This window comes from Molossus molossus, unplaced genomic scaffold (genome assembly GCF_014108415.1).
Source record: "Molossus molossus isolate mMolMol1 unplaced genomic scaffold, mMolMol1.p scaffold_m16_p_7, whole genome shotgun sequence".
Taxonomy (NCBI): Eukaryota; Metazoa; Chordata; class Mammalia; order Chiroptera; family Molossidae; genus Molossus; species Molossus molossus.
Window position 1 is genome coordinate 21,876,715 of NW_023425401.1, and position 13,807 is coordinate 21,890,521.

Here is a 13,807-nt window from a genome sequence, read left to right on the forward strand (position 1 = left end):
CCCCCCATTGGGGATCGGGCCCACAACCTGGGCATGTGCCCTGACTGGAATCGAAATGGCGACCTCTTGGTGCATGGGTCGATGTTTAACCAAAGAGTCACACCAGCCAGGCAATCCCTGCTAGTTTTAACAGCCAGAAGTTATGGGGACTTCTCTTCCTGGCACTGGAACCCTGGGATCAAGGATGTGGTGTGGGCCTGGGACCCCTTGCTCCTCAAGGAGGACCTCTGCATCCAGATATCCCTCCCGATTTTTATCCAGCACATGTGGGTGTGGGACCAGCCTGTCCTGTGTCTCCGCCCCTCCTACCAGTCTCTATGTGGCTTCTTGTTTAATTCTCTAGTTGTGGGACTTCCATTCAGCCAGATTTCAGGAGGTTCTGAATGATGGTTGTTCTGTAGTTTATTTATTTTATTATTATTATTTTTTAAATGAACAACCTTGATTCCCTTTATTTTTCTTGTATGAAATTATGTGGTGGCCACAGCTGGAGCCTGGGCCCTCTGCACAGAAACTCTGGTGCGGGTCTTTACAAGATGGTCAGTGACTTCCTGGTAGGGAGACTTGGTGCACACAGTCTCTTCCAGAGGTCGGGTGAGACAGCTGTAGGCCTTAGAGATGGCATCAAAGGCGGCCTTGGACAGCTGCCCAGGGTGGCAGTGCAGCCCCTGGCCGAGGTGTAGCAGTCGTGGATACCAGCCATCACCAGCAACTTCTTGGGCACAGGGGCTGAGACTATGCCAGTGCCCTTGGGGGTGGGGACGAGACCACCAGTACAGAGCCACAGCGGCCAGCCACCTTGCTAGGGACAGTGTGGGGCTTGCCCATTTTGTTCCCCTAGTAGCCTTGCCCCACAGGGACAATAGAGAGCTTGGCCAGGACGCCGGTCCCATGATGGCAGCGGCTACCTCCTTGGAGCACTTAACACCCAGACCAACATGTCCACTGTAGTTCCCAGTGGCGACAAATGCCTTGAGGCGGGTCTGCTTTTGATGGGCATAATCTTCAAAACCTCATCCTTGAGGGATGCCCCCGAGAAAAAGTCAAAGATCTCAGATTCCTTGATGGGAAAGGAGAAGACATAGATCTCCTCCAGGCACTTGAACTTCATGTCCTCAACCAGGCGGCCCATATGGTGACGGGGATCCATCCTTGTCCTCTGCCTTACCTCCGAGAGCTCCCTAGCCTTGGCTCCGACCCAGACCCTGTGGCGACGGGGGCCCTGGATGCTGCTGCCAAATCCTCCATGGAAGGCTCCACGCCTCCCATTCCGGGGCCCCCGGGGCCTCAGGGCCTCCCGCAGCACCTGCTTCATCCACCATTTGGTTTTTCCTTGAAATGAAGAGCAAAGATCTCTGGGAGGGCAATGTACAGTTTAGTTGTCATTTCGATGTGGTTGTGGGAGGAGGAGACTCCTGTTCACCTATGCCACCGTCTTGACCAAAAGTCCAGTTTTTTTCTTTTTTTTTTAAAGCAACACTCAGTTATGTGCTGTGTACAAGAATCATATTTTAAATACAGGATGGGGCAAAAGTAGGTTTATAGTTCTCTCCACTCTTGTATACAATAATTAATAAACATCATCCAAAATTATCTATTATCTAAATAGTATCTCTTCTGAGATGTTTTGGGAACGCTCACATTCCAGGTTCCATTGCAGTTAGAAAAGCCACTGCTCATTACCAGGAAACCTGCTACTGTGCTTATTAATGAGCATACTGGAGAGAAGAAACAAACACCCAAGTGCATTTTCATTTCACTACTCAATGAGAAGAAGAAAACTGAGAAAAAACCAGCTTGCGGATGAACGGCTGCCTTTCGGAAGGCGTTCCTGCGCTCTTGGGAAAGAGCTCAGCTATCTGCCCACTGGTCCCGTAGCTCGAGCTGAGTCATGCAGCTACTGGGCATCGACATCATCCACTCCCGCGTATTATGTAAAGTCGTGGAAGGCTGCCACATTGTCTTGCTCAAGATGTTGTCCAGACTCTTGTCAGCCATCAACAAAACTGCAATCTACCATCTCACTGACCCAAAGCCCAGTCCTCCCTCTGTCCGAACTGTCCCGCCTCCCTCCTGAAAGGTGAGGTCAGACCCGTGGTTCTTACCCCTGGGCGTGCATCAAACTCGCCAGCAGGGCTTGTTGGAAAGTAGATTGCTGAGTCTGGCACGTCAGGGGGGGATTCTGAAGATCTGCATTTCCAGCTCCGAGGTGACTGATGCAGCTGACCTGTTCGAGGGGAAAGAGACCATTGAGAAAGGTTCCAGATTTACTCAAAGGATTTTTTTCTCTTTTAAGAAGTCAAGGATGTCTGAATTGAGACCTTTCAAACCCTGCTGTAACTCTTAATACTTTAGCAGCGGTTCTCAACCTGTGGGTCGCGACCCCTTTGGGGCTCAAACAACCCTTTCACAGGGGTCGCCTAAGATATAACAGTAGCAAAATTACAGTTATGAAGTAGCAACAAAAATAATTTTACGGTTGGGGGTCACCACACATGAGGTGTATTAAAGGGTCATGGCATTAGGAAGGTTGAGAACCACTGCTCTAGTAGTTTTTTTTTTTTTATCCTCACCCGAGGACATTTTTCCATTTTTTGTTCAGGTAGAGCGGGAGGGAGAGAGAGGAACAGAGAGAGAGAGAGAAACATCGATGTGAAAGGGACACATCGAGTGGCTGCCACCCGCACAACCGACCAGGGCCGGGGACAAACTGCAACTGAGGTATATGACCTTAGCGGGAACTGAACCCGGGTCTCTCAGGACCGCAGGCCGATGCTCTAACCGCTGAGCCAAACCGGCCAGGGCTGCTCTAGGGTTTCTGAGGAACAGGAGTTTGAGAGAGCTAAGGAAGAAATTATAGAAATTCAGATTTTCTTTTCTTTTTTTAGTTTCCCATTCCTGACAAATCCATGAATAGCTTTCAAGCTAGTCTAAATCAAAGTGCCATTCTATTGGGTCACGTTTCTTCAACATACCTGTTTTTCTTGACCAGCCGAGCAGCAGCAACATGACCTGGGAACTTGGTAGAAACTCGAGTCCTCAGTGCCACCCCAGGTGTGCGCAGTCAGACACTCTGGAGCTCTTGTCAGCAATTAGTAATGAACATGCTCTCCAGGGGATTCCAATCATGCTCAAGTTTGAGAACTAATAAACTAGCCCAAAGCTATTTTACCATTTTTATTCAATTTTTTTTTCTTTATTGGTTTGAGAGAGAGAGAAAGAGGAGAGGGAGAGATAGAAACATTGATGAGAGAGAACATGGATTGGCCGCCTCCTGCATGCCCCCCACTGGGGACTAGGCCCACAACCTGGGCATGTGCCCTGGCCGGGAATTGAACCGGCGACCTCTTGGTGCATGGGTCGATGCTCAACCACTGAGCCACACTGGCTGGGCTTACCATTTTTAGAGATCTATTCTAGAATTGAGCGGGGAGGCTGAAGGGATCACAGTTGGCCACCACTGTGTGGTCAGCATCCACAAGTTGCTATTACAGAACCCTACTAGGCAGTCTTTACGAGAAAAATATTTTTGCTTCTTTTGGAAACAAATAAGGGATGGTATCAGGATCATTTTATAAATTATGGGCCCACATTTTATTGGCTCTGTTTCAGAGAATGACACACTCAGTTATGATGCATTTCTATTTAGTGCATTAATCCAAATTCTTACGAAGTAGCAGTAAGGCTGTGGTCTCTATGATGAACTTTTAATAAAAGTATAGGAATATATTAGATGAATTTATAACCATCCCTTTAAAAGAAATTCTTTTTAGAAAACTTATTTTTCTTTATTGATTTTAGAGAGGAAGTGAGAGAGAGAGAAACATCGATTGGCTGCCTCCTGCACACCCCCCACTGGGGATCAGGCCCAAAACCTGGGCATGTGCCCTGACCAGGAATTGAACTGGTGACTTCTTGGTGCATGGGTCTATGCCCAACCACTGAGCAACACCGGCTGGGCTTATGAGGAATTCTTAATGCATATTTGCTCCCATTTCCTGAACACCAATTCATTTAAAAACATTTTTGTATTTATTGATTTTTTAGAGAGAGAGAGGGAGATAGAAACATAGATGTGAGCGAGAAACATCAATCAGCTGCCTCCTGCACACCCCCTACTGGGGATCGAGCCGGAAACCTGGGCATGTGCCCTGACCAGGAATGGAATCCGGACCTCTCAGTCCACGGGATGACGCTCAGTCCGCTGAGCCTCACCGGCCAGGCTGAACACCGATTCTTGCCAAGCTGTGTTGTGCTGAATGGCAGTCAAATATACAGATAAGAAAAAAAAAATACAACCCACCTCATTTATTGAAAACTTAGTGGACTGCAGAAAGTCAGTCAGCACAGGCGTGGCCCTTACTAACCACCTGGCCCAATGTTCTGTGTAGTCTTGACACGAGGAGGACCAGCCGTCACTCAGAAACTAGTACTCAGAACTCGCCCCAGACTTACTGACTCAGAAACTCAGTGGGGAGGTTTGGTCAGAAACCAATTTTAAGTCCTTTGGGTGACCCAGATGCATGCTGGGGTTTGAGAACTAGCAATCTAGCCTAATTATTTTACCTTTCTTAAATCACAGACAACTGAGGATATGATGAAAACAGTCTTGCATGTATTTAACTTTGGGTGGTATGAACTGTGAAGCCCCAGTTTAAGGACTGATCTTGTCCAGGCTCTTATTTTATAATTAAACATAGTAAATACTAAGAGTTAAGTGACATGCTAATTAGTTAAATGGCTAATTAATGGCAGAATGGTGCCTCCACGCTCAAGCCAACCAAGTGCATCTTTCTAGTCCTCCACTTACACAGCAGAGAAAGCAAAACTTGGACGTTGTACAAACAATTGAAGCCACAGTAATTTATGATTTTTTTTACCCTCACTTGAGGACATTTTTGCATTTATCTTCAGATAGAGTGGGAGGAAGAGAGGGAGAAAGAGAGAAACATTGATGTGAGAGACACACATTGACTGGTTGCCACCCGCATGACCCCTACCGGGGCCGGGGACAAACTTCATCTGAGGTATGTGCCCTAAGCGAGAACCAAACACGGGACTCTCCGGTTGGTGGGCCGACGCTCTAATCGCTGAGCCAAACCAGCCAGGGCTGATTTAATTAATTAAAAAAAATATCTATGTTGTCCATATAAAACAGAAGGCGGGGAATTTTTTTTTTTTGTAATGAATGCTATGAGGAAACACATGTGTTCTAAAACTCTCTCTGAAAAACAGATATGTGCTTATGAATTACTCTGTGCCAAAAGAGAATAGTGTACTCTTTCGGCTCATTAAAAATAATGTTCTTGTCCGGCCGGTGTGGCTCAGTGGACTGAACTCAGTCCCATGGGCTGAGAGGTCCTGATTTGATTCCTGGTCAGGGCACATGCCCCAGTTGAAGGCTCAAATCTCAGTGGTGGACATGCAGGAGGCAGCTGATCGATGTTTCTCTCTCACATTGATGTTTCTCTCTCTCTCTAAAGAAATAAATAAAAACATATTTTAAAAAAACGTTATGTTTCCCATGTTCTTGCTGAAAGAGCTGGTTATTATCGTTGGTAGATTGACTGTGTCTACTTAATGACTTACCAGAAAGGAACGAAACGCAAAGAACAACGAAACGAGGTGAAGCCAAGTTGAGTAAAGGCATAAACTACTGCATGCATCCATTGCAAACACAGGCGAAATGAATCTATGCTGCTGGAACTCAGGATAACGATTTACCAGAGGGGGCTTCTGAGACTATGCTAATGTTCAGTCATGTGACTGCTGGTTACACAAGTGTGCTCTTTCTATTCAAGTCATAGGCATACATGCGGCATTTTTTCTCTGCTTCGTATTAATGAATAGTTGAAACACACACTCACACACACAAAACCAAGGTGTAGAGATTTTAAATATGCAAAGTTTAGCTCGAAAAAGGTGTTTTGCATGGAAGAAACATTTTACTTCCACTTATTCCACAAGTAGAGGGCCATAGCAGTGGAAGGCATCCTCAGGATGGACTTTAAAGCCTACCATTTTCAAAAGTACAGAAAGTGGAAAGAAATAATTGCCATTAGCTGGGTGAAGGTGAGGTCGATGAAGGTGAGGTCAGAGACGCTGAATCAGCTGAGCTAGGAACAAGAGACTGGCTCAGACCAGACGAGTCTATAGCTATGCAGGACCTGACACGCTTCCAGAATGCTCACTTTCTTGACTTGAAAATGAAATATTTTCATTTCTCTTTCCCTACAATTTTACAAATTGGACCCTCTAAATTCCAGAAGTTTGTTTATTTATTTATTTTATTTATTTTTTGTCCTCACCCGAGGACATTTTTCCATTTTTTGTACAGAAAGAGTGGGAGGGAGAGAGAGAAACATCGACGTGAAGGGACACATCGAGTGGCTGCCACCTGCACGACCAACCAGGGCCGGGGACAAACTGCAACCGAAGTACGTGCCCTTAGCGGGAACCGAACCCGGGTCTCTCCGGACCACAGGCCGACGCTCTAACCACTGAGCTAAACTGGCCAGGGCGCAGAAGTTTAAACTTTCATATTTTTAGAAGTTAACAAGTTAACTTTTTATTTCTTATTGAAATGTTATTGACTTGAACCCTGCCACAAATAGGTATAAAATGCACTGAAATGTATGAATGCAAATTCAGAAAATAAAATCATATTGTATTAAAAATACTCAAATCCTTTGACCCAAATCCCAGTTCTATTTTTTTTTTCTAAGTAATTATAGGTGAAAAAAGATTGAGGTAGTACTTTAAGTGGTTATTATATAAAATATTATAAAGTATCTCCTATTGAACAATAGAGTAATAAAGATGATGCCTCACCCATGCCAAGAACAATTAAATGTATTTTAATATCATGGTTTCAAATAATAGTTATTGATATAGTAACAGGTTACAGAATACTATTTAATAATGAGCAGGATATAAAACATATAGAATAGACTTAATTTTTAAAGAATTAAGTAAATCGTATTTGTAAAAATATAAAAAACATTAGAAGTGTTTATTTCTGTGGTAGAATACTATGCAATGTTTCGATTCTTCCAACATCTTATATATACATTTTAAAGTAAACATGTATTAGCTTTTTATTTACTTATTTTTTTAAATCCTCACCTGAGGATATTTTTCTGTTTATCATCAGATAGAGTGAGAGGGAGGGACAGGAAAGGACAGAGAGAGAGAGAAAGAGAAACATTGATGTAAGAGAGACACATTGACTGGTTGCCTCCTGGGGACGAACTGCAAATCGAACCTAAGACTCGTTGCTCCTCGGGCTGATGCTCTGACTGCAACTTTTTAAATTATAAGGATTTTGCATGCTCTTTGTGAATTGAAGTAGATAGAAAGAATAAAGAGAAAATTCTCCTTCCCCTTTCGTTCTCCCAGCCCTGCCCAAGATTTATGCAGAAATAACAATTATTTAAAACAATTATTAGAGAATATTCCTTTTCTAGGTATTTATAAAGGTATATTATATATACACATAGACTTCATTAGTGGAAAAATACTTTTTTAACTTGCATTTTTCCTTTAATGATTTATTATTATGAACATCCTTTTGAGTCCCTGTCATTCTGTACTGTGGATTTAGCAGAATTTATTGAACTGGTTCCCTTCTCATTGACACTTTAGATTTACCACTTGTCTTAGTCCATTCCAGCTGACCATTAATAGATATGTGACCAGTAATAGATATATGTCTTGGGGTACACCTGTGGAATGAATTCAGAAATGGAAGTGCTGAATCAAATAGGCATTTAAAAAATGTTAATGTGTATTGCCCAATTTTATCTCTAAGGGCCATGGACAAAAGGAAGGAACCCATTTCCTTCCCACTGCCAGTAGTGATTGGTTTTAAACAACCCAATGAATTTAAAACATTTTATTTTATAGCCTCACACAATCTTATTGATTAACAGTAAGACTGAGCATCTTTCCATGTTAATTGCCCATTTGAATGGACTCTTCATTCTTTTTGCATTTTCACAATTGCTTACCTGATTTGATTTATAAATGCTCTTTATACAGGGTGGGGCAAAAGTGAGTTTAGTTGTGAGCACATGAAACAAAGACTTTATTCTTGTGTTTTATTTATTTATTTAATCATCACCTGAGGATACTTTCCCAAATATCTTCAGATGGAGTGGGTTTGAGGGGCAGAGACAGTGATCGGTTGCCTTCTGTACGCATCCAGACTAGGGAATCAAAATCGCAACCCAGTTATGTGCCCTGACCAGGAATTTAACCAGCAACCCTTCGGTGCCTAGGATGATGTTCAACCAACTGAGCCACTCGGGCCAGGCAGGACAGGTTTTATTTTAAGAAAGAAAACAGAGATACTTGTATTTCAGAGAAAGAAAGCGCGTTGGGTTTGAGGACCCACTAAGTCCTTGCTGTCTGAGTCCACGGCCCCCACCGCCATGCTAGCTTCCTTAAGATCACTATCTATAAGTTCTGTTTGGAAAAAAATACTCTGTGCTAGAAAATTTTAAACATTACTCTTCTATAATTGCTACAGTGTATAGATTAGAAAATAGATTTTCCAGATGTTTCTTTAACAGAAGTGCCAGTTTTAAAAACTTCTGCTCAAACTGTAGAAACTTACATTCTCATCATGAATAATTTGACAGCACAATACTGGAAAAAAAGCACAGGTATGGAACACTAAATATGGAAAATTTAGTTCCACCTTGGTCACTAACTCTATGACCTTGGACACGTCTGTGCTTTTCCAGGTCTCAGTTTGGCCACCTTAGAAATTATGGGGCAAAGTTAAATACCCTCTAATGCAGTGGCTTACGTTTTACTCGTCGTCCCCTAAAATAAAGGGAAAACCCTTACAAACATATTGGCATATAAAATTTAGTTGTTAGCATAAACTGAATGTAACTTCCAATATTTTATCTTTAAATATATTTTTTGTCCAAATATTAGAGATGTAGACTTAGCTAGTGGCATATGTCTACCATATATACTAACTGGAAGTCAGCACTTGTTCAATTAGTTGGCCACATTTCTTTTTAAATTAAAAATCTTCATTTTTTCCCCCAATTCAAACAAATACAGTAATATGTACTCTATGATGTAACCACCATTTCACTCATAACTCTAATTTTTAAATAGGTGGACGGGCATATAGATAATGGAGACTTACCCTGAACTGATGGCCTAGAAGACACCAGACACCTCCCCTTCCAGTTTCCTGCTTCCCCGCGTGTCCACTTGTTTGGTACCATGTGGTTTTCACCTCCAGGACGATGTACCATATTGGGATGAATGAGTTAGTACTTTCTTTCATAAGATAGGAGGCCCTATCAATAGGGCAGTTGTGAAAGGGTAAACTGGAAAGGAAAACCAGTATGAAAGAGAAACATCACACAGTTTTTAGGAAAGAATATATATGTACATCTAGGGGTTTGCTAAATACTTTAAGTTTCCATAAAGCTCTTCATTCTATGACTTACAATTATTTTTGGCCACAGCTGTCTTGATTTTATTTCTTGTGTGATGACAGTAACAGTCTCATATACAAGTTTTCTGCGCCCACTGTTGAGATGAGAATTTGACAGTGCTCTAACTACACGAGAAAAGAATGCATTCATCAAAGTCTTAATATTTAAAAAATGGAAGGAATCCATCATGTTAAATATTTAGGTATATGGTCAAGTCATAGGGGAAAAAAATTCTTTTTTTGACCAGATGACTTTCTTGGACAGTTGTCTTTCCTAGACAACTAGGAAACTAGAAAACGTCTTACTTTGGTGAACAGTTTCCAATGTATCCTCCTTTTGTTTCAACTCTTACTTAGATAATGTTTGTCTTGGAGTACCCCAGTGCCAGTCCTTACGTTTGTCAAGAGTTAAGGAAGAGTTGAGTAAAACAACTCTGAGTGTTCCCAAACAGTAATATGTTTTACATTGATACTACTGAGAAGAGGATAATTTAAAGAATGAAATCAGCCCGGCCGGTGTGGCTCCATGGTTGAGTGTTGACCCATGCATCAAGAGATTGCCAGTTCGATTCCTGGTCAGGGCATATTCCCAGGTTGTGGGTCAAATCCCCAGTAGGGGGCATGCAGGAGGTGGCCAATTGGTGTTCTCTTATTGATGTTTCTATCTCTCTCTCCTTCTCCCTTCGTCTCTCTCTGGAAATCAGAAAGAAAAAAAAAAAAGAATAAAATCACCCAGTTATAAACAAACATAAAGAAAGATCTATTTAGCCCTGGCCTGTTTGGCTCAGCGGTTAGAGCGTCCACCTGCGGTCCGGAAAGACCCGGGTTCGGTTCCCTCTAAGGGCACGTACCTCGGTTGCAGTTTGTCCCCGGCCCTGGTTGGTCGTGCGGGTGGCAGCCACTCGATGTGTCCCTTTCACATCGATGTTTCTCTCTCTCTCTCTTCCTCTCTCTCCCTCCTACTCTGTCTGTACAAAAAATGGAAAAATGTCCTCGGATGAGGATTAAAAAAAAAAAAAAAAAAAAGATCTATTTGATCTATTTACATATGTAAATATTTTAGCTCTTCTCTAAATAGGGAGTAAATCAAGCCAAGGAAAATAAGAGAAGTATGAAACGATATATTTACATGTCTAATAATTATTAATAATACCACTTCGTTGTATTAGGGCTAAGTACACATATAATTTTGGGTCACTTTCTATTTCAGTATGAAGATAACTGAAATTTACTCCTTTCGATGATTAAAGTAACAGTGTTGTTTTCATAGCTGACAAGAAATGAAAACATTCAAAACTTTGGATGGGAAGAAATAAAGCAGAACATTGAAATGTCATCTGTGTAGGTCAGGTTCAGTAAAGAAATAAAAGCTCTGAGAGTATAGGCCCAGATTTTTATAAAGCCATTTATTTAAAAAAAACTGGTTTGTCAAATCACATACACGAGCAGATACACAACTACCAAAGTGGCCCTGTAATAGACACCAGTGGGGCGTTCACCACACAGTACCTGAAAAATACAGCTAAAAAAGAGGAGTCTGTTGAGTAATTCAGATTCCTACGTGACTCCTTGTTGAATGGCTTTAAGTTAGCATACAGTGAGTGAGAGGTAGAGTCCCAAGTAGAATAGCTGACGCCTCAGGGCTCCATTTAAAAACAAAACAAAAACAAAAACCATTTTCCCCCTCTGCACAAGGGAAACCTATCCTATTTTTTTTCCTTTGTGAAAACAGAAGCCAAGTTTCTCTTCTCGAATGGTTCAGCATTCCCAATCGGGGTGTCAGGTGGTGACCTCGGCGTTGTGCTTCTCCCCCGTCTAACTGTCCTCACCTTCTGATTCCGATTCTAGGAGAGAAGGAAGGAAGCATCAGGGTGGTTGTTGTTGCCTTTAAATAAGGTCATGAAGGAGTTTCTGATCCACTCCCCACCCAACCCCCACCCCGCAAGATGTATTTGTTCTAGGCATCCATTTACTAGGTAATACAGTTACATATGGGGAACGTTTGTTCCCTTTGTTATGAAATAAACTTGGCCTTAAAAAAAGTAACACACTTATAAAAACTTTTAGAGAATATAACTTCTTTTATTCTTTGAATCACTTAAAATAAAGTTGTCACTCTTAGTTGCATTTACTCTCATCCATTATTATTCTTTCACTTTGCATTCCCATTTTAAATATCAGTCAACTGGTAAAGGTGCTTATAAAAATCTATATAATCCCATAATGTGATTAAAGCAAAGGTATTGTTTTTACTTTCAGATCTAATTATCTCCTCCTCTCTGTTCTCCATTAGGGTGGATAATTTAAGAAGGCTGTTTTGTTTCTTGCCATGTAGAAATGTTCGCTGTCTTGATTTCAGACAGGAAGGCTAAGAGGTAGGCTGAATGTTTAATATGAAAGACACTTTAAGAACTGTAGTTTTAGGAAAGCAAGAAAAATCTGTGGAAGACTGAGCTATCTTGAATCATGAAAAAGCATTTGCTAAATAGCCACCAAAGTTATTAAATGGAATCATACCTTCTTCTGCGTTTTGCAACCACTCCACAAATTTCTTCATCTGGTCAAGAAAAACACTCTTGCCTTTGGCCACGTGTGCTTCTTTGTACCATTTCAATATCGCTTCTTCACTCAGCACATCAGCTGCGATTTCAAATAAAAGATTTCAAAGTTACTACACAAATGTCATGTTTTAAAGCAACTTCGTGTCTTACAGTTTAATAGAAAGCAATCACTTTTAACATGAACAGCTCTGTTATAAAAGAAATCCACGCTTGAAACTTATCAGAATACAGGAACCAAGCTCATTTCCATATAGAACAGTGGCATATTTTAACATTTTAGCTTAGCAAGTAGCGATGATGATGATGACGATGATATATGTCATCAGGCATGATATGATGCAGGTCTATATGCAAGTCACACTGGGGCTTGGAAACATCCTACAGTCCCAATTTGCTGGTAGGAAACGGTTATTTTGTGATTTTGCAAATGAATCAGCAAGTTCAGCATTTCAGAACACTCTGTGTCCTGCCAACTTCAAACACATCTTGATTAAGCAGCAACCTCAAATGACTGGGCTTTTAAGGGGGATTTACTATTTTAGGAGAAAAGAAGGGAAATTTAAAAATGTAGACAGGATGCAATAATATTAATATTTAGATATTAAGATGAGCATCCCAGGTATATAATGGAACCAATACACACAAATCCAAAGTTCTACACTTACTCTATCACTAAATCACTAATTGATTTTCCTACAGCATCACATTCTAAACTGCAAGAGTAATGTTTTCCTTGTACTCCATTGTGAGAAAAACAGAGACATATTAGACCAACTTCCGATAGTATTATCTATTAACTATTAATTACTTAAAACTCTAAATTCCACAAATAAGCCTTGATACCATCAAGTTATCATTAACTTAGAATATTTAATATTAAGAATAGGAAGGGGAATATCAAAATAATAGTATACATATATTGCCAATGTTCTAATGGGTTGTCTTTTGGGATTTTGGAGTGGGAAATGAGATGCAAAAACCAATAGAAAGGATTTATTTTTGTCCCTAATGCGTAAGCAACCCATTACGATGATAAATCACTCTAATGATGTATCTGCAGTTAAAATATAGTTTTAATTTATATAAACAAGAAAAATGATTTCATAGTTTTCATTTAAAATAACACTGACCTTGCCCTGGCCGGTTTGGCTTAATGGTTGGAGTGTCGGCCCGTGGACCAATGAGTCATGGATTTGATTCCGGCCAGGGGCACATGCCTAGGTTGCGGTTTGACCCCAAGGAGGCAGCCAGTCAATGTGTCCTTCTCTTGTAGATGTTTGCAGGCATGTGCCCTGACCGGAATCAAAACGGTGACCTCTTGGTGCATGGGACAATGCTCAATCCATTGAGCAACTCGGGCCAAACAAAGCCCAGTTCTTATAGAGACAAGGAGCAGCCTGAGGAAGTGACTTGTTCCTGTGCAAGGCAACTTCAGAGATTTTTCAACTAATTAGCTTAAATATGGATTTAAAAGTCTCTTTTATATGATTTATCTTTATGACATCTTTAAGATGCTTGTGATTTAGATCAGCAGTCTCCTAATTGTTTTGATCATGCTCCCCTATGAGACAGCTTTGAGCATGTACACCAAACATACATATATTTTTTGGTTTCTAAATTATAAGTATGTTCTATAGATTATTATTAATGTCATAAAACAACAACAACAAAAAGAATAAAAATGTGGCAAACATGTAAAGGGACACTATTTTTTTCTCCTCACTTTAACGAGTTGCATATGTACAATGAACATATTGGAAAGCTGATTAAGACTGCAGTTTAG

General features: G+C 41.0%; 1 protein-coding gene and 1 pseudogene across 2 annotated transcripts in view; both read right to left on the bottom strand.

Annotated features, from left to right (window-relative positions):
• Positions 1–735: 735 nt before the first annotated feature.
• On the bottom strand, positions 736–1,322 carry LOC118620357 (annotated as a pseudogene).
• Positions 1,323–10,849: 9,527 nt separating this feature from the next.
• Positions 10,850–13,807, bottom strand: part of BZW2 (basic leucine zipper and W2 domains 2) — a 63,661-nt gene continuing 60,703 nt past the window's right edge. Inside the window, exons 11-12 of one of the 2 annotated variants that reach the window (XM_036247341.1) lie at positions 11,981–12,103; positions 10,850–11,307 (exon numbers count right to left, since the gene is read on the bottom strand). In XM_036247341.1, coding sequence (XP_036103234.1) covers positions 11,279–11,307; positions 11,981–12,103 — 152 coding nt within the window. In that variant the 3' untranslated portion in view covers positions 10,850–11,278. The remainder of the gene's footprint in view (positions 11,308–11,980; positions 12,104–13,807) is intronic. The other variant, XM_036247342.1, reaches the window with a different exon arrangement.